General features: G+C 44.7%; 1 protein-coding gene across 10 annotated transcripts in view; it reads left to right on the forward strand.

The window, feature by feature from the left end:
• TENM2 (teneurin transmembrane protein 2) overlaps nt 1–23,758 on the forward strand; it is a 1,076,616-nt gene that overhangs the window by 384,045 nt on the left and 668,813 nt on the right. For 2 of the 10 annotated variants that reach the window (XM_054977117.1, XM_054977118.1), the window contains exon 3: nt 9,688–9,771. The exons of the other annotated variants lie outside the window; for them this stretch is intronic. In XM_054977117.1, coding sequence (XP_054833092.1) covers nt 9,688–9,771 — 84 coding nt within the window. The remainder of the gene's footprint in view (nt 1–9,687; nt 9,772–23,758) is intronic. 10 annotated transcript variants of the gene reach the window in all.

The following is a 23,758-nucleotide window of genomic DNA, read 5'->3' on the forward strand; positions in this document are numbered from 1 at the left end:
TGCCAGTCCCCCTAGTAGGGATGATTATCCCCTGCCACCAGCCTCTGCCCCCGCTACCTCTCACCTGGCCAGCAGGGGGAAGAAAGTTGCAGGAATGCAGTGGTGGGGTGAAGAGTGCTCCCACATGCTCCAGAGAACCTCCACATGTTGCCTGCATTGCACCATGAATGACATTATTCCTGGAATGATACGGAAGTAATGGGTCGCACCAGGAACCTATTAAGTGAAAAGCAGCCCCCAATTTAGTGTTTGGGCTTTATTTTCACTCAATTGCCCGCTGGCATACCTATTACTTCTAAGTCGCACGAAGAATGCTATCATTCCTGGAGAGATGTGTGACACGCTGGAGCATGTGTGCCCCATGTGACTCCCCCTCCACATCCCACTATCCCTCGGTTTGGCCCCCCAGGAAACAGGCAGCCCTATCAGAACCTTATTTGAGATAATTATTCTGATGGTTGACATGACTCAACTACAGAGAGCGATGACTATGTGTTCTAACAGGGCCCTGGCTGGTTCTTAGAGTCTATCCATGTTGCTAGCCAATATGGGATAAAAATGGAGTTTCAGTATGGATTTGTTGTTCTTGGACCAGCATTCAGATAGAGACCTGGCCCATGGCCATGGTGTTCTGCAACTCTTGTCTTGGAGCTTTGTTGGTGACTGCATTGTAGTCCTTTGTAAGGTAATATCTTATTCAGCTGGCAGAGGACCCTTGCAGATATGTTTGGGACTTTTAGTTTAATTAGCCTTTGTTATTTTATCTATCCTGTTTTCCACCCTTTCTAATGATAGAATCTTTCATCCACAATTTTAATAAAATATTGCTTAATCCTGTGTGGTTTTGTGGCTTGGGCTTTAATCTGAAATCAGCACGTTGGCCAGTTGGTCCAACTGCCATATAGATTTTTTGCTGGAACACAGCAGGCAACCTTGCAGGGCTGACTTCCATGTTTAGTACCCAGTACAGCTTGAGACTTTTCCTTCCGTCTCAGAACTTAGGGTTATCTAGAGGAATTTGGGAGCAGCTACTTTGTCTGGGATGCAGGGGTGTTTTTTTTTTTTTTTTGCTTTGGGTCTCTTGATTAGGGACCTGTGACAGCCTCTTCCTTGCCATTCTCTACCCCAACAGGGTTTGCATAGGGCTAGCTAGAGAGTTGCTGCTAGGCTTGCCCACAGCCAAAGCCTTGGATTGGCAAAATTCTTCCCCAGCTGATTTAGGAAGGGGAGGCTGTTCTGCAGGTGCTGCATCACACTCCTGCTGGGGCCATCATGATGCTTCTGCCAACCCAGACCCCACTGTGTCTTACAACAGCTGTTTTGGCCCAGTAGGTTGGGCTTATCTGGCCTCTGCTGTGGACTCCGTGCCTCATCAGGAAAGAAATCCAATTTGCTAAGATGGTTAACTTCAGGTGTCCTGGCAAACTGGAGTTAGGGAAAGGCTTCCAAGAAGCTTTCAGACGTGCTCTGCTCATAAGAGGGGAAGGGAGCCTCGGGCATCATATCCTTAATCCTGCACTTGGAACTGCAATCCACCTGGCTCTGCCCCTGGAATGAATGTGATAGTGAGCTCACAAGGAGACAGCAAACTACAAAATAAGTACATAACGAACAGATGATTTTTTTTCTCCCAGATGTTCCAGACTATCCATGAGCCTTTCATCCCTTACTTTTTAACCCTGAAAATCTATTTAATAGGTTCCTAATTTCTGTAGTCTAACCTTGTACTTCAGGCCAGCTGCTTTTAAGAACACATTGTTGACTTTGATTTGCTTGTGGAACATAAACTTGGATCCTGCCATACATTTCTGCTGATAAAAAGATTTCCAGAATGCGACTTTCTTGACCCTCTGTTCTTGCTGTGGTCCAAAATGACCCCCTGAAATGCTGTTCCTAGGGAACAGGAGACCACCAAGACCAGCATGAGGGGAGGGACAGAGGTCTGCTATGGGATGGAGGAATCACCAGAAATTGCCTCCCCTTGCATTAATGGAAATCTTATATGTGATCCATCCAATGTATGGAAGGTAAATTACAACCATGTATGTGTTAAAGGCCTAAAGGCCAGGCATCCGCCCGTCAAGGCAGTATTAAGTATTGTTGAATCGTTCAGGAAATTGTAAGTGGCTGGTGTTGCTATTCATATCTGACCTAGAAACTTTTAGTGTCTAGTCAACATACATAAGTATCTTCTGCAACTACTGTACAACTATATAAACATTCCTGTTAACTTTCACAATCTGTCTACTATATAACATGTATACGCTAAAGCTAGAGAATGAAAATATAAATTGGCTGAAAATAATGCATAGTTGAAAGGAAGATAGTATGCCTATTACAACATATTTAAGACAGGCACTGTACAGATTTAAATGCTACAGTGCCCAAAGGGATACTGTTAGGCAGAATAGTAAATTTTTATGGAGTGCAGTAAAGCCATCATATACAGTCATTAAAATATTTTACATTTTTAAATATTGTGTTTTAATGTTTATATCCTCACATGTATGAATATTCACAAAAATGAATGTATTAATTTTTAATGGCTAAATTATAATGTAGATTTTTCCCTCCCCCCTCAATACACAGGGTTCTGAGATATTGGCTGAAAACATTATTTTTGAGTTTGGTACAGTCCTTTAGATTTATGTTTTGAAGCCCATTTGTCAAAGGAAATAAATGGCCATTCTACACAATTAGAGAAAGAAGACTTTTTTTTTAGTTTCAGGTGGGTAGCCAGGTTTGTCTGCAATAGAAGAGTAAGATTTGGGTCCACTAGCACCTTAAAGACCAACTAGATTTTCAAAGTGAGAGCTCTGACTCTCGAAAGTACATACCCTAGAAATCTAGTTGCTCTTTAAGATGCTACAGGATCCAAATCCTGCTCCTCTTTTTTAGATACTGATAGATCCACTGAGCAGTAATTTCAAATCATATGATTTTATCTGTATTTACATTGATGACTTGTAGAAAGTGCAAGGTTTACAATGGCATCATCATAGAGTTGTTGCCTGCCAACCAGGGGGAGATAGGGGAAGGAAGGATTTATGGTGGGCCAGGGAAGGCAATTAGCATCCTTTGCATGGTAACACCCTTCCAGCATGACTCAAAAGTAACATCATTATATGGGGGGTGGGGGGGGGGGAGGTGACATTCTAGCATTTGCTGAAAACTCTATGATTTCCCATGTTATCTCATTTGGCTTTTTGCGCAGAGTGCTTTTGCACCATGTTTTATGAGATACACATGGTCTGGCAGGTATTTGCAGCTGAATTGGCTCTGTGTGAGGCTATTGCTCTAGGAATAAACATGTACACACAGATCTTGGGTGAAATAGGGCACACTCATCTCACAGGGTGTTTTGTTGTGGGGATAATAATGACATAGTTTGTAAACTGCTCTGAGTGGGTGTTAAGTCATCCTGAAGGGGGGTATATAAATCAAATGTTATTATTATTATTAATGTTATTATCTTTTTTGATTTATAGTCATTGGAACATTGGTACAGCATAGAGCATGGATCCACAACATCAAATGACGCACTTGTCTAGATATGACCTGTCACCCGGAGTGAAGCCTGGTTAATACCTGGCCAGCCTGGTGCAAACCTTTCAGCTTCTCCCAGAGTTCTTTAGGGAACCCTGAAAGGGGGTGAGCCATCCAGGTGACACAACTCACCCTAGTGGAGCCAGCACAATGCCCAAAACCAGTACAAGAGGCAGGTGTGCTGCCTGGCTCCCATCAATACTCCTACAATAGTAGCAAAGTTGGAGTGCCCCCCACCCCGCTCACCAGGGCAATCCCTACACCACTACCCAGAGGAGGACAAAACAAAACAAAAACCCTGCGCCTGCAGACTATCTGGTCCTGTGGGGAAAATTCTGTCCTGGCCTCCTTGAGGAGTGTCTGTTGACATCCTAGGCAGCCAGACAAGGCAAATACCACCAAGGCAAATACCACATAGGGGACCCTCATTACAGTCCATATATGACAATCCTGGTGCTTATCTGGCTTTACCAACTCACCCTGCCAGGCCTCCCTAGCTCCCATGGCTCCTGCAACTAGAACAGAGAAGGGTTGGACTCTGTCTGACCCTGAATGTACACTTTTTAGGCCCTGGAAGCTCAGAGCCTGATGTGTGCTGGGACAATCCAGCCTCCGCATCACTGGTGGCAGCCTTGAACTAGGTGGAATGAGACTGTAAGTCCTCCAGGGGGAGCCCAGCAAATGCCAGCCTGGCCCTCATGACTGTGATAAACAGGAACCTGATGGGAAAGGATATGTGTGAACAAGGAAGGGGCCCAGGCCATGTGGCATGATGGTCAGGAAGTTCCTCATGGTCTGCACCAGGGAAGGTGCCCTAGACCACCCCTCGTAGCTGCACCATTGTCCCCCATATTCACTGGTCCATTTTTGACTGCCGGACCTGAGTGCAGAGCACACCCCCCCCCCAAAAGACACAACATCCTGCTCCAACACTTTTCTGGACTGGTCCCCAGAGTAGCTTGGCTGCAATAGGAATAGTGGTGTGAACTACAAGGGTTGCTAGCATGGAGCCAAGCCCCTCCCTGGATCCTGCCCTCTCTGCCTCCATCAGATTTGTCATTGACAGGGATGAGCAGTCAACCCTTCATGCCAGTCTTGTCTCCCGACCACAATGTTGCCCTGCTAGCGTGTCAGCAAGCCCTCTTAATATGTTGCTGTACTTGAGATTTTATTATCTGTATTGTTAAAAACTCAGGCAGGTGATGGTGGCAGGTGTGTGGGGGGTTATGTTTTCCTTCTGTTGAATTCAATGGCAGTATTTGGATTTGGACTGTTTAGTTGCCATCCCAAACCTTTCCAGCAAGCCTAGCTCACAGGTTCCGGTTAGTATGCATTTTATTGTCTCATTCAGATTACATTTGTGGGTCAAGCATATTTCCTACAATAGTTATATATTCATCTATTCTGATTCTGAACTCTTCTAAATGAAATGTGTGGGGCTTTTGACCTGATCTTTCTAAAGTTCACTGATTAGTTGTGGCTCACATATATCAAAAAATGGATGTCACTAAGTTCAAAATGGGCTAAACAACATATTTATTAAAGCAGAAAGTTTGGTATGCCCAACATGTTCCAAGTAAGAACCATTAAGAAAATATAAATTAAACAATGTATCATATTATTCAGAACTGTGTACAACAGAGTATTTATTACTTTAAGTCCAACTGTCTCAAAAATACTGAAGGCAGATCATAAAAATTAAAAACCAACCATAAATACACTGAAAACAATTAATATATTTCCTGTAAACATTACAACTACAACAGTATCCTGTTCATAAACTATTTGAAGGGTTTACAGAACTAAATCATTTAACAAATTAATTGATTTGCAACTCAATTTAAATCAAATGGCTTAAAATATAAATAAAGGTGTCCAAGGCTTTAAGAAGCAAAATCTCATAGTCACTTATCTCACATGATTCCATACCAGTTTGTAATCTTGAGTAGAGATTGTATCACATCTAGGCAACTAATAATTCAAAAGAAAAACCTCCATGACTTCCCAAGCCAGAACAGCTGGATCTGGCCAGGAAACGTGCCAAGATCAGAAACCAGAGTAGAATAGAAATACAATTGTGAGGGAGATAGCAGGAAGACCTATGAATTCCACGACACAAGGCAGCACTGAGCAAGGCCCAGGGAGCTGAAGTCAGGGCGTATGGCAGGGGGCAGAACAGGATCTAGATATTGAACTCCATGTATATTTGGGAAGTATTCTGGCTCCAGTTATAGACTTGGGAGTGAATACAGTTGTTGTTGTTGTTGTTGTTGTTGTTAAAAGTTTCCTTTTTCCTAATCTTGGAAAAGGGGGAGAGAACAAGGTGAGCATTGAAGTGGAACAGATTTCCCATATCCTGGATATTTATTTCCAAATGAAATAAACAAAATCTTGAGTCAGGGAGAAGGTATATTAGAAGTAGTTCTCAAATACCCGGTTTCAACTCTTGTGAAATAACCCCTTTTTATTTTGAGAATGTTAAGTATGGCTGGTGTTCTTTGTTAGATGTAATGTTAATGCAATAAGACAGCTGTACCTGCATAGCTGAACAGACATGGTATAACTTCTTGTGATTGGCTGTATTATAATAATATGGTATTATTTTTTGATGTGAAACATCTTGTATAATATTTTAGGAACTCTCTTAAACACATATTTGAAATATAGTTCCATTTATTTAATCTTCTATTTCTTGGGTGATATCACTGACAGGGCTAAAAAATGAGAAAAAAATATTGGATGTTTTGCTATCATAAGATCAACTATATTTTTATTTTATTTTTTATGTATTTCAGATTTGTATTCTGCCCTCTCCGTGAGCGGGCTCAGGGCAGATAACAACATATTAAAATACAATTAAAAATTTCTGTACATTAAAAACACATTTAAAACAGAATATTGAGTTAATATTCAGTACAATCTCTGAATATATTTTAAAATATTTTTCCTTGGTTGCACATTTCTTAGCTTTATTCATAGCTATTTACATGCAGTCAAGTACTCTTAAAAATCTGCAATATTTTCTTTCATGCTTCAAAATCAAGAATATGCCTCATCAAAAAGAAGGCTCAACTGATTAGACCTGGATGAGAGTACCCCAAAATGTCATGTTTTGAATCTGTCATGTTGACTTCTACACAGCTTAAACTTCTCTACATGATAGGAGAAAGGGGGGTACTTAGTGGTTAAGTTGCTAAATCATACATGGACTGATATTTTATGAATGTGTTAGGAAGGATGCCATTTACATATGAATTTATACAAAAAGCAAACTGCCAAATTCAATCAATTTACAAGTATTATAATTGTCCTTAAATAAAAGATGTCATATTGGATTCATATCTTTTCATATTGGATTCACAGCCTTTTCCAAATTCAGTAACACATTCACAACGTGACTTTCTTTCTATATAAACAATCCTAAGAAGAGTTACTCTAGTCTAAACCCATTGAAATCAATGAGCTTAGAGTAACTCTTCTTAGGATTGCGCTGAAAATGTAGTACCTCCAACTTCAAAATGGAAATAAGAGTCATTGCGCCCCCCCCCCAGATGGAATAAAGAGGCAGACACAGTGTTTTGGGAATTAAAAGTCCGTTTTATTTGGCAACAACATTAATTTCAAATGTTAATGCAAAAATGGCAAGGGCCTAACTAGCGGTACAGGTCAGGCTCTGGGGTCACCCCTGGACCTCCACCTTGACCTGTCTGGGTGAGCCCCACTGCTCCAGATGCAAGCCATCTATGTGCATGGTTGGGGCTGGCCGGCCAGGGAAAACTGGTTCCCCCCTACAAACTACCCAGCCATCAAACATGAGGGAAGTACAGGGGATCCGATCAGGCAGTCTGCCCTCACAGCTGGCAGCCGTCAAATATGCCAGCTGATCCTGACAGACCCCAATTCCTCCAACAATGTGGATGTGCCAAGGGTGCTCACCGACCAACTCCCTTCACCCCTTTATCTTGCCACTAAAAACCTATTTAAGGCATCACCATAAGCCAATTACCACAGTCCATGTAAGCAGGAGACGCTAGGTGAAAAACACGTCTCCCCATCTGCCAGTTGGGAAAAAAAGAAAAAATTCCTACCTGATCCTGGTAATCAGCAACCAGATAAATCTGCACTGCTATAGGTTGGGTGGGTGGGCTAAGCATGAGGTGAATTGCGAAGTTCAAAGGGTGGAGCTGCCTTTTGTTTTGTTTACCTTCCCTGCCATGTTTTGCTTTCCAATTTAACATGGGTGATTGCTAAAACCCAGATCTGACATATTCACAGTTTGCCCCAACATCCCCAAAATGAAGATACCAAACACAAAATTCAGTTCAGCTGGGATTTATTAAACTGATTTGAATCTTATTCTACTCTACCCTCAGTTCAGGCACCTACCTAATTGGCTGCTAGAGTCATGCCAGCGTTAACAGTCAAGCCAACTCTGGCTGCAAGCGCGAAGCGGCCTTAATCTGCCAAATGCTTTTCATGACCTGCTAACTAGTACATCTCGAGAGAGGCTGTAGCTCCATCACCCTCCCCCTGTGCTGCAAGCACTAGAGTTCATATAGGTGAAGCCCCAGCCCTGAGCTTCAATCAGCAAGTGCTATTATAAGGGAGGAGCAAGCTTATAAGGTTTGTCTGCCCTTTTCCCTTGATTGACAGGGAGCCCAGCCTCCCAGCATGCCCCCCCCCAACAAACTCAGCTTCTTTCTTATTTGAAAAGGAGGTGAGGCAAATGCAGCTCCCAAGTCACTGGGATGGGAGTTGATACTGCCAAAGCTTTCAATAATTTTATCTTTCATTTCTCGGTTCAAGTTACAAATGTACATTAAAAATGTGCACATTTGATGAAAGTTCAAATAGGAGTCTTGGAACCATTGCACCATCGCACCAAGAGCCAAGCTACAGGTGACGCCTGACTCAGGTTGGACACTTGTCAGCTTCCCTCAAGTTTTGATGGGAAATGTAGGCATCCTGGTCTTGCAGCTGTAATGGAGAGCCAAGCTGTAAAACCAGGACGCCTACATTTCCCATCGAAACTTGAGGGAAGCTGACAAGTGTCCAAACTGTGTCAGGCGTCACTTGTAGCTTGGCTCCAAGATTCCTTTTTGCACTTTTCTATTCAGTACATCCAAATGCCTTGGGCATTTATAATATTACCTGAACGAACCAGAGGAGCTGAAAACTCCAGCAAACTGCACATGCTTAGCAGTGTATAGTAGGTTCCAGATTTAAAGTCCTGACCGGATGGAGAGAAGGAGATGAAATTGGTGGCTAGCCCAGAAACAAATAATCTACTTTTTAAGTATTGTATGTAGACAACCTAGGTAAAGATTATGATTATCATTGAGTATTAAATATTCCAGATAATCACAATTCCATTTATTTCTGTGGTCTCTAATGCATATTTAAGCTATGCAGCTTTGTGAACAGCCTTCTGAGTATAAACAAGTGGTCTTATGGTGTTTTGATACTTTCTGTTATCTTGTCGATTGTAGGTCATATTATAATTCTTTGAGTACAATTATCTGACAGTAAAAGTAGGTTCAGTATTAATTTTATTTTTATAGAACAATCAATGGCAAATATGTTTATTTCAGACTAATATCATCATAATTTGTTTTTTTCACTCCTTAGTTTCTTCTCAGAATTATGTTTTGCTTAAAAGTTATGAGAGGGCTCTAGAAATGACCTTTGTAGCGGTAACTGTTAATACATGATAAATTGGTAAAATGTAGCACTGAATATCTATAGATTTTTTTTAAAAAAAAACAAGCCAGTGGATTGCCTTCTAGTTAGTATTCAGCAGGAATTAACCTGGTTGTATTTATTCTTAATTATTGTTTGCTCATGTTTCTATACACATGTAACTCAAGGAGGTTCCAGCGACAAAGAATATGGAACAGTCATATGGAAAATTATTAACCCTTTAGCCTCATGGAGGCCAACATAATGTTTGCTAATTCTTCCCTCGTTTCTGGGATTGAGTCTTAAATAATTGCTCTAATGTTTGGCTATTGCGCGGGGTAGAGAAGGTGAATGATTCAGAAAAAAACTTGTCTGCTGAACTTGCCAGATAAGGGTATGGGGGTGATCATAAATGTTGATGAAGTGCTGGCTCTAAAACTTATTTTATTTTATTCTATTTAGATTTTCATACACAACTTTCTGAGACATTGAAAGACAGACAGACTGGCTGGCAGCAGCTGGCTGAAACAAAGAACTCTCTAATACGTAAGGTTTTCGACTTGCTTCACCCTGTATCCCCGTAACTAAAGTTACAGCTTTCTTTGCTGTAATCTCACTTTGATGAGTTGCTGTAATCTCACTTGGATGTGTTCAGTGGAATTTATATGATGCTTATTTTTGTGTGTGTATTTTACTTACTTATTAGTCAATGTTTAGATGATCGTGTTCTTTTTTAAACTATTGCTTTAAAAGCGTCCATTTATGTATTGGTTGGTTAACTCATTCTCACGGTGTAATACCCAAAGTGGAGATGTACTGTAAGAACTACTAGTGTTGCTAGCTTGAGGCTGGCAAGAGATTCACAGTGATGTAATGACATTGCCAGCTATGCTCTAGCATCCAATCAAACTGTGAGGTTTAACCATAGAGTTTAGAATGAATGCTAGACTGTCACCAGTAACATGCTGATGTCACTTCTGGTCATGCATTGGGGCACTAGCCATTTCCCTCTAATTTTCCTCCCATCATTCAGCTTAGTGGTGGCAAGAATGAGATACTCTATCCCTGTCAGGAATTTGGCAACCCTAGTAGGAACTATACTTTTGTTAAAAATGATATTTTCTAATTGTCTTAATAGAAACTACAGAAGAATTTCCATCTTATCTATCTTAATAATATAGTCACCAAATCTGTTGTGTACCTGGAGCCAAAATAATTGAGTTTGCCTCTTTCTTGACATTCATAATTTTTAATCTTAAGCCACCTTTCAACATAGCATTTTCCTCCATGATATACTTCTGGGAGCAATTATTTTTTTGAAAAAAAGAAATCACATTGAAAAATGCAATTATAAATCTACAATAATTTGTTCAAGAAAGCTACAGAAATCTAGTGTGCACGCAGTCCATAGAAGAGTTTAATTGTCTTCAGTAGATATAGAAGGATGTAATTCTATTTAGTGTTGCACTGTTGGTTTTCTGTCTGAAAACTCTGCAAAGATATTCAGTTTCAAAGTAAAATTTTCCATGGGAAATTTTATGAAAATAATCTTGGAGTAAAAAAATCTATCTAATGAATTATCTCAGTAATAGAAATGCTAAAACATCATAGTTTTATTGTTTTAGGCTGGTTACTATGTTATATTTTGTACTTTCAAAGCGAAATGGTGCTCAAGTGTATACACCACAGCTTTTACCCAAACAATACACAGGGAGGAACGGCTGGAGAAATCCATTGCTTTTTCAGTTGTTCCTTGTGTGAAATTTTCACGAAAATGCCACAATACAAACATAAACTGTGCTTTCAGTTTTAGCATTCAGAATAAGATTCTTCGTAGTGTCTTATGTTGATGAACATAGCTTTAATAAATGTTAAAGTTTGTTTTTACATTATTATTAATTCTGTATATCTGAAGATGTTAACTTTTTAAGGAGTTAAGAAAGAGAGAGAGAGCAGTATTGCTTTCCTCATAATTCTTTACCCTGTTCTTGGAAAACCACTTTGCCTAGGAATAGGTGAAATGCTCTGGTGAAGTATTTTGATATTTGACTGGAATAACTAACTAGTCTCAAACCGTTCTTGCATTCAAAATCTCAAAAACTTACACTAGATATAAGATCTATGAGGTAGGTTATGCTGAGGGAGAGTTCTTGGCTGAAGGTTACTATGCAAACTTCATGACAGGGTATATTTGAATCCGTGGTTCTAAGATCCTAGTAATCACTGCACCATACTGGTGTTAACTGTACCACTTCAGCATGCAAGTAGGTAATCACAAGTTTGATTTTTTTTTCACCTTCTAACCTGCCCAGCTGTGGAAAGCTAGCCTGTTACAGAGAAAAATTCTGACTCAGTCTTCCTTCATCATACTAGCTTTCTATGTGAAGGGAATTAATGGTATTCATTCAATTCCCCCATCTGCATTCCCGGAGCACTGTACTTGTGCTTCTTCAGAATCTTTGAATCGTTTGTAACTGTTCAGTTCTTCATAGGCTTAGGTAAATTGGTAGTGATAGTTCCGTGCAGCATGACCATGACCCGTTTCCCTTGGCCATCTATTTTCTTGTCATCCTGTTACTTTCCCCTTCCCCTTTTCATCTTATTCTGGCTGCCCCAGTCTTTTCCTCCCGTGTTTATCCCGCTAAGTCTTACTGCTGCTTCTCTTCCTGGTGAGCTAGCATTCCCAGGACTGGGCTGCTTCCTCCTACAGTACCACTGGCCTCTGCATCCTCCTTTCAGTTAGCCTCACTGCCAGTGGGGCTGAGAGTGTTTTGTTGCTGCAACTAGTCTTCCTCCTCCTCCTTCCTGTCATTTCTCCAATATGCTCTTTTTTCCCTCCTCAAGCAGAGGCTGCTCTGAAATGCTCTGCTGAGCTCTAGCACCTGTGTACCAACTTCATCTTTGTTGCCTCAGTGGCAGCAGTGACAACAGCTCCCTTAAATATGGCAGTGTTTGCAAAGGCACCAAAGAGTAGTATTGTATTTATTTATTTTTTAGATTTTTCTGCAAGGTTAGAGTTAGAGATACCATACCCCTGGTGAGGGCGGGGGATCCCCCACCCCTACCCCTCACACCCTGCTCCCACTTACCTGGCCAGCGGGGGGCGCACACCTTCTGTGTGCACTTTCCTTCAGTGCTGTGTGCTCCCATGTGCACCAGCCGCCTGGATCGGCACAGTTTGGCCCAGATCGGGGCCACTGTGGAGCACTCCTGTGCTTCACAGTGGCTCAAAATGGGCCAGATCCATGCCAAAACGGGCCTGAAACGAGCCCGTGTTAGCGTGGATCGGGCCCATTTTGGGTCGCTGCAGTGGGCAGGAGCACTCCTGCGCTCTGCAGCAGCTCAAAATGGGCCTGATCCACGCCAAAACGAGCCTGAAATGAGCCCGTGTTGGCGTGGATCGGGCCAATGTTGGGCCGCTGTGGAGGGCAGGAGTGCTCCTGCCCTCTGCAGTGGCCCTGATCCAAGCCCCTGCAGAGCGTGGGTGCACTCCGGGGGGGGTGTGTGACAACGTCACTTCCCGGAAGTGATGTTATCACACTTGTGGGAATGTGTGTGTGTGTGCGCGCGCACACACACACACAGAAGGTGAGTGCCAGGCGTCAATCCTCCCACCGGGAGGTTGAGGGGACCTGGCAACCCTAACTGGAGTTACTCCCAAGTTTGTATCATGGAAATGTTACTCATGAATAATTGGGCCCATTTCTCAGTTGTAAGTATCCACAGATCAGGGTCACTTGGCTATTAGAATATAAGATATGGCTATGATGGCTGCACTGTTCATTAAGCTTACCTTGACTTTGCTAGGAATAATTTCCTTTTAAAATTTCTGCTTCCATTTTAAATAATTACTTTGCTTCAATCCTTGCCAGGGATTCTACTTTTTCTGTTTATTCTGGGTGCCGAGGACTTTAACAACTTGCGCTGCTTTTACAATTCACACATTTTTATGGTCTAAAACAGAGTAACGTGGAAAAACTGAATAATCCTCTGATATCCTATAAATAGGAACAAACACAATAATAAGCATTAGTGTGATATTTTGGTACCATTGAGGCATGTACATACAAATGCACTTGTACAATCAAATATAGGCCCTTATTATTTAATGATTAATTGGAATCATGTCTTCATACAGAATCATGTCTACATATACAACCTTAATTCAGTAGTACAAAACCTGAATATGGTACAGTAGAAACAATAAGTAAAAATAACACAGTTATGAGAATTGGCAATTGTGTCAAATTTCAGTGCTACTAATTCAGAGCGATAATTATGGTTACATCATGGGTTTTGTGGTGCCAGTAGACGGATGGTAATAGTCTTTGTCATCCATCTGAGGACAGATCCTGATAATGTCATTAGCAGTTTCTCAACAACACAGGAGACACAGTAAATGAAAAACTTTTATTTTACTAGAGAAAGTCTTCATTTCGTTGTTGTATTTTCACTGTATCTCAGCTAACCAGGAATCATCCCAATACATTCCAAATGTGCCAAACAGCAAAAAGTACCTTGGTGTTGTTTCTTTTTGAAAGAATGGGTCTATATGCACTCATAATTGTCACAAGCCTCCTGAATCTATGGGAAATGAGGAGAGAGAGCACTACATTGCAAAACAGGTCATTGATTTTCAGGGGCTCCAGTTGAGCTATGTTGTGTCAATGGAGTCAATACTGAGTACGACCATCACAGCAAGAGAGTCCCACATACCGTGAGCGATAATTACTGTGTGTTAGCTTTTGTATGGAGGTCTTTAATGTACAGCCAGTCTTTCAAAACAATCTAGCACAGAGGCATCTCTTGCAGCATTTTCTATACTTTCCCATTAATGATGCTTCACTATCTAGTAATTTAGGGCTACGCTGAAGTTTTGCCCACAAAACTTTTAAGTATGAACAAAAACAAAGGATTTCTCAACCTCCTCTTTCTTCTCTTTTCGGTTTACAATTTGTTGCCTGTTCCAGATGCTTCTTTCTCTAGTTCAGTTTAGGTACCATTTTTGATTTCAACAGGGGTTGGATCCAACAGTCAATCCACAGACGGTGCTGACAGATGCAAACTTTTATCTTGTTTCCTTCCAAGAGCGCTTTCTGATCATGGGAAAGTTGATTCCCAAAATCATTGATCTGGTAACCACATGGGTCAGAGGCTGCACTGAGGATGGCAAAGGTAGCAAGAGCACCCTATTCCTCATCAAAAATTTAACTCCTTTACTTTTTCTCAGCTTTACTACAATTTGAAAGGACTGCTGGTGATGGTGGTGAGAATCAGCTATCCTTGATCCCTCAGGTTACTGTGTCTAACCCAGGATCATCTTCCAGAGATGATCCCAGCCAATCAGGGATAACTTTTGACACTGTGATATAATCAGATCCTACTGCTAGTCAAAGAAGGATACTACTTCTGGTCATTACTCTGAATGGACAACCATATGAAAACTATTCCATTTAATGTCTTCAAAAGTCTATATAACACATTGATTTTTAGGCAGTATAAGATTAAATTTGAATTCAATGTTTGTTTTACCCTCTAAATAATAATCAAAATTGAGGTGGTGCATTGTGTGGGGAGAACTTTTTAGTGAAGTTCACCCTGCCATATTTTGGCACAGCCATATTTGATACACATTTTTATGCTGTTTTAGAGAACATAGTTGTCTTAAAAATACTAAATTTTCCCTTTTATGCCACTGATGCTTGGAAACATATACATTACATATTTATTTGATGGATTTCTAAATTCAACAGAACTTCCTGTGTTATAGACATGACCAAATTGTTTTTCCTCAGATACAACATTTCTCATACCCAGAGAGGAAAATTCTTCTAATGCTGTGCTGTTTACATAGGCAACTTTCAGTTTTTGGTGACACAAATTAAAGCATCTCGAATATTTTCTAATCATCTGAAGATATGGTACAAATCAATTAATTAAACTTATATTGAAGCCCATGGACAGCGAGAGTGTACTGGGAAGTTTCTAGTTTATATGTTAAGAAAGCTACTGTCCCGGCCTCAATCAGAAAACGGCAATGCATGTATAACAAATACGGAGGTGTACGAAAAATCTTTATATTGGTATATGGAATAAAGACAGAAACTTGCTGGGTAAGGGAGAAGCTTTAGCTTCTTGCTAGAAGACAAGTGGATTTGAAAAACTATATTTTTATACTGCACATTGCTAGACCCATTTAACACCATATTGTTTGAGATTTTTTCGACAGTTGAGGTTATCGCTATAAAATCTGTAATTCATTAAATCTCTCTCTAATGGGGTGTGCATCCCAAAAAGATTCGGGTTTCCCACTTTGGGTTTACCCGAAGCGGGGAGGAAATTGGAAATACCATAATTCCGAAGCGGAATTATGGTATTTTTACTTGCTTCAGTATGCTCCGTAAATATTCGGAGCATACCTAAGTGAGAGGGAGCAACTTCCCCACCCCCACCTCCCACCCCCCCTGGGGCAACCGCTCCACCCTGCAACCCCCACCCACTTACCTGGCTGTCAGGGAGGGTTATCAGCTGGGTGGCAGGCTGCTGCCATGCTGCCATGGTGGCAGTCTGTGGAGGTGGCGCAGCAGCAGCAGCAAGTCAGCGGCTGCGGCGGCCTGGAGCCGGCTCCGCCTTCGCCACCGCTCCACAGCCCTGCAGGGTGGCGGGGAGGGCTGGAGCCGCCTCCTCTGGCCCTTCCTGCCCCTCAAATGGCCACCACGGCGGCCATTTGAGGGGCAGGAAGGGCTTTCTCTGCTTTCGCTGCCGCTCCACGGCCCCGCAGGGTGGCAGGGAGGGCCGGAGCCACCGCTGCCACCAACTGCAAGGTAAGTGGGGCTGGGGGGCTGGGGTGGGGGGGCTGGGGTGGGGGTGGGTTGATGTTTAAAGGGCCCTGCCACTGCTTGCAAGCAGCGGCGGGGCCCTTTAAATTCAGCCCCGAAGCTTTCCGGAGCATGACAAATCCGGGATCATGCTGGCCCAGATTCGGATATCCCGAATCTTTACAGATCAGGTCCGATTTGGGTATTTTACTCAAATCGGAAACCTGAAGCGCACATCCCTACTCTCTAATAGTCTCACTTCAAAAGCTGAAAATTTGTAATAGTTAATCCATGCCTATTTGCATTTGAATCTGAGAGTAAGACTAAGGTAAAGGACACACAAAAAATCCTATCAATGGATAGAATTATGCATTAGATTTTTGCCCTATGTTTTTAGCATTCTACAAATAGTAAAATTTCATTTAAATGTCTCTTAGTTTTAGTGTGTATTCATAATTTACAAACTAATTTGCCATTTTTTTTTCAATTTCAAGCGCTATGAGAGGTTCACAGTATAATTTTTTCCAAAATAAGAAAGTCGGTTTTAGCCTAATGTTTGTGATTATGGGTTTGGATCTTTAATATCTCTGACATTAATCTCTAATCACCGCCCCCCCCCCCAATGATTATTCTTAGTATTCCTCATACTCGACTGTTTTCTTTGATTTTCATAGAATTTAAATAAAAATTTAAATTCATAGATTTTCATAGAATTTAAATGAAAACCCACACATCTGTTACTATTCAACTGAAGTTAAGTCAGTGGAAAAAAACCAGGTCCGTTACTATTCAACTGAAGTTAAGTCAGTGGAAAAAAACCAGGTCCACTCCGCTAATTTCCTGTGGATTACAAATATTTATTCATCTCAACCTCATACAGTTTACATATTTTATAAGCATGATCTTTATGAAGTAAGTAAGCCTGCAGGTTTTTACATTGATTTCTACTGTCGCCAGTTTCAGATTTAACGATTACTTTTCTTACAACATACTGTTTTGCTCATGAATCAAATACTGGATCATGTAAACTACATTATAAAATGTGTGTGCCTTGGAAGTAAAAAATATAATTTGTGCGGGTGAAAGATATTTTGAGAAAAATAATGGCAGAATAAATACTGACAACTGTGCCTGATTGTGGAAAATTCCAGGGCAGATTTAATTTTGTTATGGAATTTGTGTCTTCAAAATACCGATATTTCAACTAACAAATTTGTAAACTTTGTTTGGGAAATAAAACAGATTGTATCTTGCAAGACAGAGCTTCTGGCAAAATATTCCATTGTGTCAGATTTATACAAACCCATCTCGGGTGTATTGCACCATGTCCTAGGAAATGTGAAACTATGAAAATAACTGTTCATATTTTAAGGAACTCAGTGACAGCTGATTTTTTTTAAAAAAGCAGTTTGTATGGCACTTTTTATATAAGCTTCTAGCTTAAAGAAACTAATTTTGATGGAATAGGTGGCAATTTTTAACACAAGCGATGACAAAATAAACACCATCTGTTAGCATGGTATTCTCATGCTCAGTGATTTTATTCTATTTTTAAAAGTTTTTTCCCCTCAGAAATAGTTAATGACACATCTGGTATACAGAAGAGGTGCGTTTGGGGTAATTACAAGTAGACACACACACACTTAGAAAAATTGTCTGAACAGTTTTATTAAGGATATACTCTTTTATATGCACCAGTGCTAATTTGTTTCTGTACTGAGATTGTGTTTCGTAATACATAGATGATAGTAATTATAACAATAATGATGGAATTCAGTGTCACTGTGCACATTTAACATGCTTAATCCCAGTGGGTGTGATCCAGCCTTAGTATATTTTCATTGATTTAAATGGATATTGCTTTACTTTACTACTTACTGTTTTTAAAACTTGAGTTATAAACAGCAGACCCTTATCATGCCTGATAGCATATAAGCCTTCTATACTTTGGAATAGTTAATCCAAATAAGTGATTTAGCATTTTGTTGGAGGAAGAATGCTGACTGAGAAGGATGAATACACTCTGTGGGCTCTAATCAGCGTTCTCTCGTAATCGAAGTCCCTAAGATGTCTTCATCTTCGTTCTTCTGTGCCTCCACACATGGGACTGCGCAGGCGCAGGCCAGCCGCCGGAGAATTTTCTAGAGCTTCCATGGCTCCGAAGGGGCCGTTTGTCGCGCGCCTCAGCGACCGTTTTCCCGCCCAAACGGTCACGTGATCCTCCAGCGACCAACGGCCCCTTCCCTCAGTTCTCTTCTTGCCGCCGCTTGGAGAGAACGTGAGCTTCGTTGCTCTGTGCTTTTGTGCTTCGTGCTTTACTCTAACTGATTGTTTGGCTTTTGACTTCAGACTTCGTGACCTCGACTATTCTTCGGATCTCGCTTTGGACTTTGACGTGGACTCGGTAATTTGACTCGGACTGTTTTTGACCCTTCTTTCGCGTGCCCCTGAAGATGGCCTCTACGGCTCTCTTCAAGCATTGCCTGCAATGCCACACTAAAATGGCCAAATCCGATGGCCATGATTTGTGCCTTTTTTGCTTGGGGGAGACCCACAATGTCTCGGCCTGTAGGATCTGCCAGGGTTTCACCAGCAAGGCCCGGCAGGATCGCAAGGCCCGGCTAAATTCCTCGCTGTGGCAGAAGGTCATGTCGGAGGGAACTCCGTTACGTCCGTCCAAGGCCGGCCCTAGCCCCTCTGCCGAACGGCAATCAAGAGCTGGCTCAGTGGCCTCCGCGAGGTCGGGGTCGAAACCGCGTCCCCCGAGTGCCTCGGCGTCGAGAGCGGCCTCTCCAGCGCAGGGACCGGTGCGGCCGCCCCGTAGCGCGTCATCCACCAGGTCGGATCCGAGACCGACATCGGAACCGAGGATCCTGGTACCGAGTCCCCGATCGGAACCGACGACCGGATCGATTCCGATAAAGTCTAAGAGGTCGAAGCCGAGGTCCCCTTCGAAGGCGAGGAGCGCGTCGGTTCCGAGGTCTTCTTCGGAACCGGCAAAGAAGAAGAAGACTAAGCATCATCGGTCGCCGCATCCCGCTCCACAGGAGGTCATCGTGCTTTCTCACACGCCTTCCCCTCATCTGGATTCCCCCGAAACAGAGGAGCTCTCCGTGCCGGTGCCGGATCCGATGGCCTTCGAGACGGTGCCCGCAGAGTTCTCGTCGGGGCCGGAGCCCAGCCCGCGCCGTCGGAGCCGACCATCACCTGCCCTTTGGTCGCCGAGGTTGGAACCGAGCCCGTCTCCTCGTTGGAGCCGTCCATCCCCTGCCCGTCCATCTCCACCTGCTGCCGGTCGTGAGCGACGTCGGTCCGGGGACAGTGTCCGATCAGCCCGGTCCACTGCGTCCCAACATCGACAGGCCTCCTACCATCGACAGGCCTCCTACCTCCCCTTGCCATACCGTTGCCAGTGGGAAGGGGCACCTGCGGGCTTCTCCATGTCGGAACCGAGGCCTTCGACATCAAGGCCGGCGTGGGCTCCCCCTCCAGTCCAGGTTGAGGAATCCCAGCTCGGTTCCGATGAGGAGGAGGTGGAGAGCTTTGGCGACTACCATTCGGAGTCCTGGTCCGAACCGTCGCCGGCTGAGGAGCTAGTGCCGTCTGCGGGCTCACCGTTCGAGGACCTCCGCATCTACGCCGACCAGATGGCAAGGATGGCTCAGGCTCTCGAGATGGATATCTCTTCGGCAGTCCCCCAGACCAAGGACAAGCTCCTCAAACGGATCTACGGGGATAATCCGGCGTCCGTTGGCTTCCCCATGCTCGAGGGTATTGAGGAGATCGTGGAGAAGGTGTGGAAGGTGCCCTGTGATCAGCCTCCAACATCCAAGCGCATCGAGCAGCTTTACAAAATCAAGCAGGGCACCTGGCCGGCGTTGGTGAAGCACCCTCCACCTTCCTCCTTGGTCACAGAGGAATTCAACCCCCGACGATCGGGTCACTCCTCGGTGCCTGCCGATAAAGAGGGCAAGAAGCTTGATGCCATGGGCAGGCGCCAGTACATTTTGGCTTCACTGGGTCTGAGGATTGCCAACTACCAGACCATCATGGCAGGGTACCAACTATACCTCTGGGAGAAGTTGGCGTCCTATACCAGAGACCTCCCGCCTGAGCAGAAGGCTGTGGTGTCCCTGCTGCAAACAGAGGCTGTCCGGCTGTCTAAACAGCAAATGAATGCTGGGAGCCACACTGCTGACACTGCTGCTAGAGGGATGGCTTCGGCGGTGGTCCTCAGGCGCCACTCCTGGTTGCGGTCTACGGCCCTGTCCCAAGAGGTGCGTTCCAGGGTGGAGAGCATGCCCTTTGAAGGGGACTCGCTGTTCTCCAAGTCCACCGACGAGACCCTGAAAAAGAAAAAGGAGGACAGGCAGACGGCGCGGTCCTTGGGTCTGGCTCCGGCGGACAAGCCCTCCTCCAGGTCACGGTACGCTCCCCGGTCCGGCCCTTACCACTACCAGGGCAGATACCAACAGCAGCGGCCGGGCTACCAACAGTATCCTGCCTACCAGCAGCGGCCTTACCCTCCCGCACAACAGCAGAGGAGGCGTCGGCCCTTCAAGCCTCGTCTGGCACAACAACCGGCCCAGCAGAAAGATCAGCAGGGCGCCGGGAGGCAGTACTGACGGGTCACGCCAGCCGTATCCCCGAACTTTTCGGACAGACTGAGTCCACTCCTCTCTGAGTGGGAGTCGATAACATCTGACTCATGGGTCTTAACTATTGTTGAACTGGGATACGGGCTGGAGTTTGTTGAGCTGCCTAGATGCAGTTCACCCCTGACAGCTGTCAATAACACTATGGCCGAGCTGGATGCGGAGATCGTGTCGCTCTTGGCCAAGGGTGCTGTGGAAGAATTGCCCTATGAGGACTCCGCAAAGGGATTCTTCTCTAGGTTCTTCTTGGTCCCTAAGAAGGATGGGGGCTTACGTCCCATTTTGGATTTGAGGGGCCTTAATGCCTTCCTCAAGGTGACCAAATTCAAAATGGTTACGTTGGCGGCTGTGATCGCCTTGCTGAAAAAGGGGGATTGGTTTGCGGTTCTTGACTTAAAGGACGCATACTTTCACGTGGGCATACGGAAGGAGCACAGGAAATACCTGAGCTTTGTTTACCGGCAAAGGGTTTTCCGGTATAAGGTGCTCCCCTTTGGCCTGTCCACTGCCCCACGAGTGTTCACTAAATGTGTGGCCCCTGTGGTTTCCTTCCTACGGGAAGAAGGCTGTACCATCTTTCCGTACCTCGATGACTGGCTCATCTTGGCTGAATCGGAGTCTTGGCTGGTGCAGGACATTGGCTTGGTACTTAGCACTTGCCAACGCCTGGGGCTTCTGGTGAACTTGGAGAAATCCAAGCTGGTGCCCAACTGCAAAGTGTCCTACATTGGTGCACTGTTAGACTCTGTGGAGGGTAAGGCTCTGCTTCCCTTGGAGAGGGCTCGGTCCCTAAAGGGTCTAGTGTCCATGTTTAAAAGGAACCGATTCCAGTCTGTGCGCACTATCCAGTGCTTACTAGGGCATATGGCAGCGGCCACCTCTGTGGTGCCTTTCGCTAGGCTGCGTATGCGCCCGCTCCAGAATTGGTTTGTGCGGAGGTACGATGCTCTGCTGCACCCTCCGTCCCTCAAATTCTCTATCCCGAGGGTCATCCTCTCCTCCTTGGACTGGTGGCTGTCTGATGACAACTTGTTTAGAGGGACCCCCTTTGGGTATCAGCACCATGACGTCACGGTTACCACTGATGCCTCTCTGTTGGGATGGGGGGCTTACTGTGGTGATGTGTCTGTGCAGGATGTCTGGTCTGAGAGGGAAAAGACCCTCCATATCAATGTGCTTGAACTAAGGGCCATTCGTTTCGCACTTGTGTCTCTTACAGCACTGCTGAGAAATCGTCAGGTCTTGGTGCAGACGGACAACACGACTGCCATGTACTACGTGAATCAGCAGGGGGGCACAGTGTCCATGGCCCTGTGCCGGGAAGCCACGCTCACTTGGCAGTGGGCTATCAGGAACGGCGTGTCGCTCCGTGCTATACACGTGGCTGGGTCAGACAATGCCCGGGCAGATGCCCTCAGCAGGGTCCCTTTGCTGGACCACGAGTGGGAACTGAACGTAGAGTGCGTTGGGCCCATCTTCCAGATGTGGGGTCATCCAGTGATAGACGTGTTCACCACTGCGGCGACCACCAAGGCCCACACGTTCTGTTCCAGGGCAGGGAGCGACCCCCCTCTCTATTGGGGATGCCTTCCAGTTTACGTGGACGCAGGGCTTGCACTACATGTTTCCTCCATTCCCCTTGATTCCCAGGGTCCTGTGCAAGATAGAGGAGGACGGGACGGACTGCATCCTGGTGGCCCCCTTCTGGCCCCGGCAAGTTTGGTTCCCGAAACTCCTGCGGATGTCCCAACGGACATATGTGAGTCTGCCCCCTCGGCAAGACCTTCTCCTAAACGGGAGCCTAGTCCACCACGATCCCAGGAAGCTGCACCTAACGGCTTGGCGGATCGTTCCTCCCCTGTAGGCTTTACTGACGAGGTACAGAGGGTCCTCCTGAATGCCCGTCGGCCTTCCACTAGGCGCGCTTATGCGGCCAAGTGGCGCAGGTTTGAACTTTGGGCACTTGCTAAAGGAGTGGTGCCTGACAGCAGTCCCTTGGGGGTTGTATTCGAGTATTTGTGCCACTTGCGTGGCCTGGGCTTGAAGGTGTCCTCCCTCAAGGTCCACCTGGCAGCGATATCAGCTGCTCACGCCCGAGTTGAGGGTGCTACGGTGTTTTCTCACCCACAATCCCGCCAGTTCCTTAAGGGCATGAACAATCTTTACCCACCTGTGTCGGCGCCAGTGCCTCAGTGGTCGCTGTCCTTGGTGCTCTCACGTCTCATGTTGCCTCCATTTGAACCTATGGCTACATGCCCCTTGGATATGCTATCCTACAAGGTAGCATTCTTGGTGGCCGTCACATCGGCCAGAAGGGTCAGTGAGCTGTCGGCACTGCGGTCTGACCCTCCCTTTCTTGTGTTTCATCCCAACAAGGTGGTCCTGCGTCCCTGCCTCGGGTTCCTGCCCAAGGTGGTGTCCGCCTTCCACCTCTCGCAGGATATCTCACTGCCTGCATTCTTTCCTCAACCTTCCTCTAAGGGGGAAAAGGCCCTTCATTCCCTAGACTTGAAGAGGGCCCTAGCCTTTTACCTGGATAGGACGAAGGAATTCCGCTCCTGTCCTCACCTGTTTGTATGTTTTGGGGCCAAGGACAAGGGTAACAGGGCTTCCTCACTGACCCTGTCTAGGTGGATTGTGACGGCCATTAGCAAGGCCTATTCCCTGGCAGGGGTGGCTTGCCCGCTTCGTGTCAGGGCCCACTCCACGCGGTCCCAAGCATCCTCTTCGGCACTCCTCAGGGGGGTGCCCCTGGTTAACATTTGTAAAGCCGCCACATGGTCCTCTGCAGACACTTTTGTCAGGCATTACGCCATTGATGTCAATGCGGAGCAGGATGTATCTGTGGCTAGGGCTGTCCTACACTCCCTTTTTTCCTGAGGGAGTTTTGGGATGACTTTCTTGGCGTACCTGCTGGGTACCCTTGAGTGAAAGAGTGTATATATGTACCTTGGGGTGTATATATGTAAATATTGAGTATTTATGTGTCCTTACACAGTTTTTTACATAGATGTGTATATGCATATCTATTTGTTGTTGTTCTTGTTTGTTCAATAAAAT

The sequence above is a fragment of the Eublepharis macularius genome, chromosome 4 (assembly GCF_028583425.1).
Source record: "Eublepharis macularius isolate TG4126 chromosome 4, MPM_Emac_v1.0, whole genome shotgun sequence".
In the NCBI taxonomy this organism is placed as follows: domain Eukaryota; kingdom Metazoa; phylum Chordata; class Lepidosauria; order Squamata; family Eublepharidae; genus Eublepharis; species Eublepharis macularius.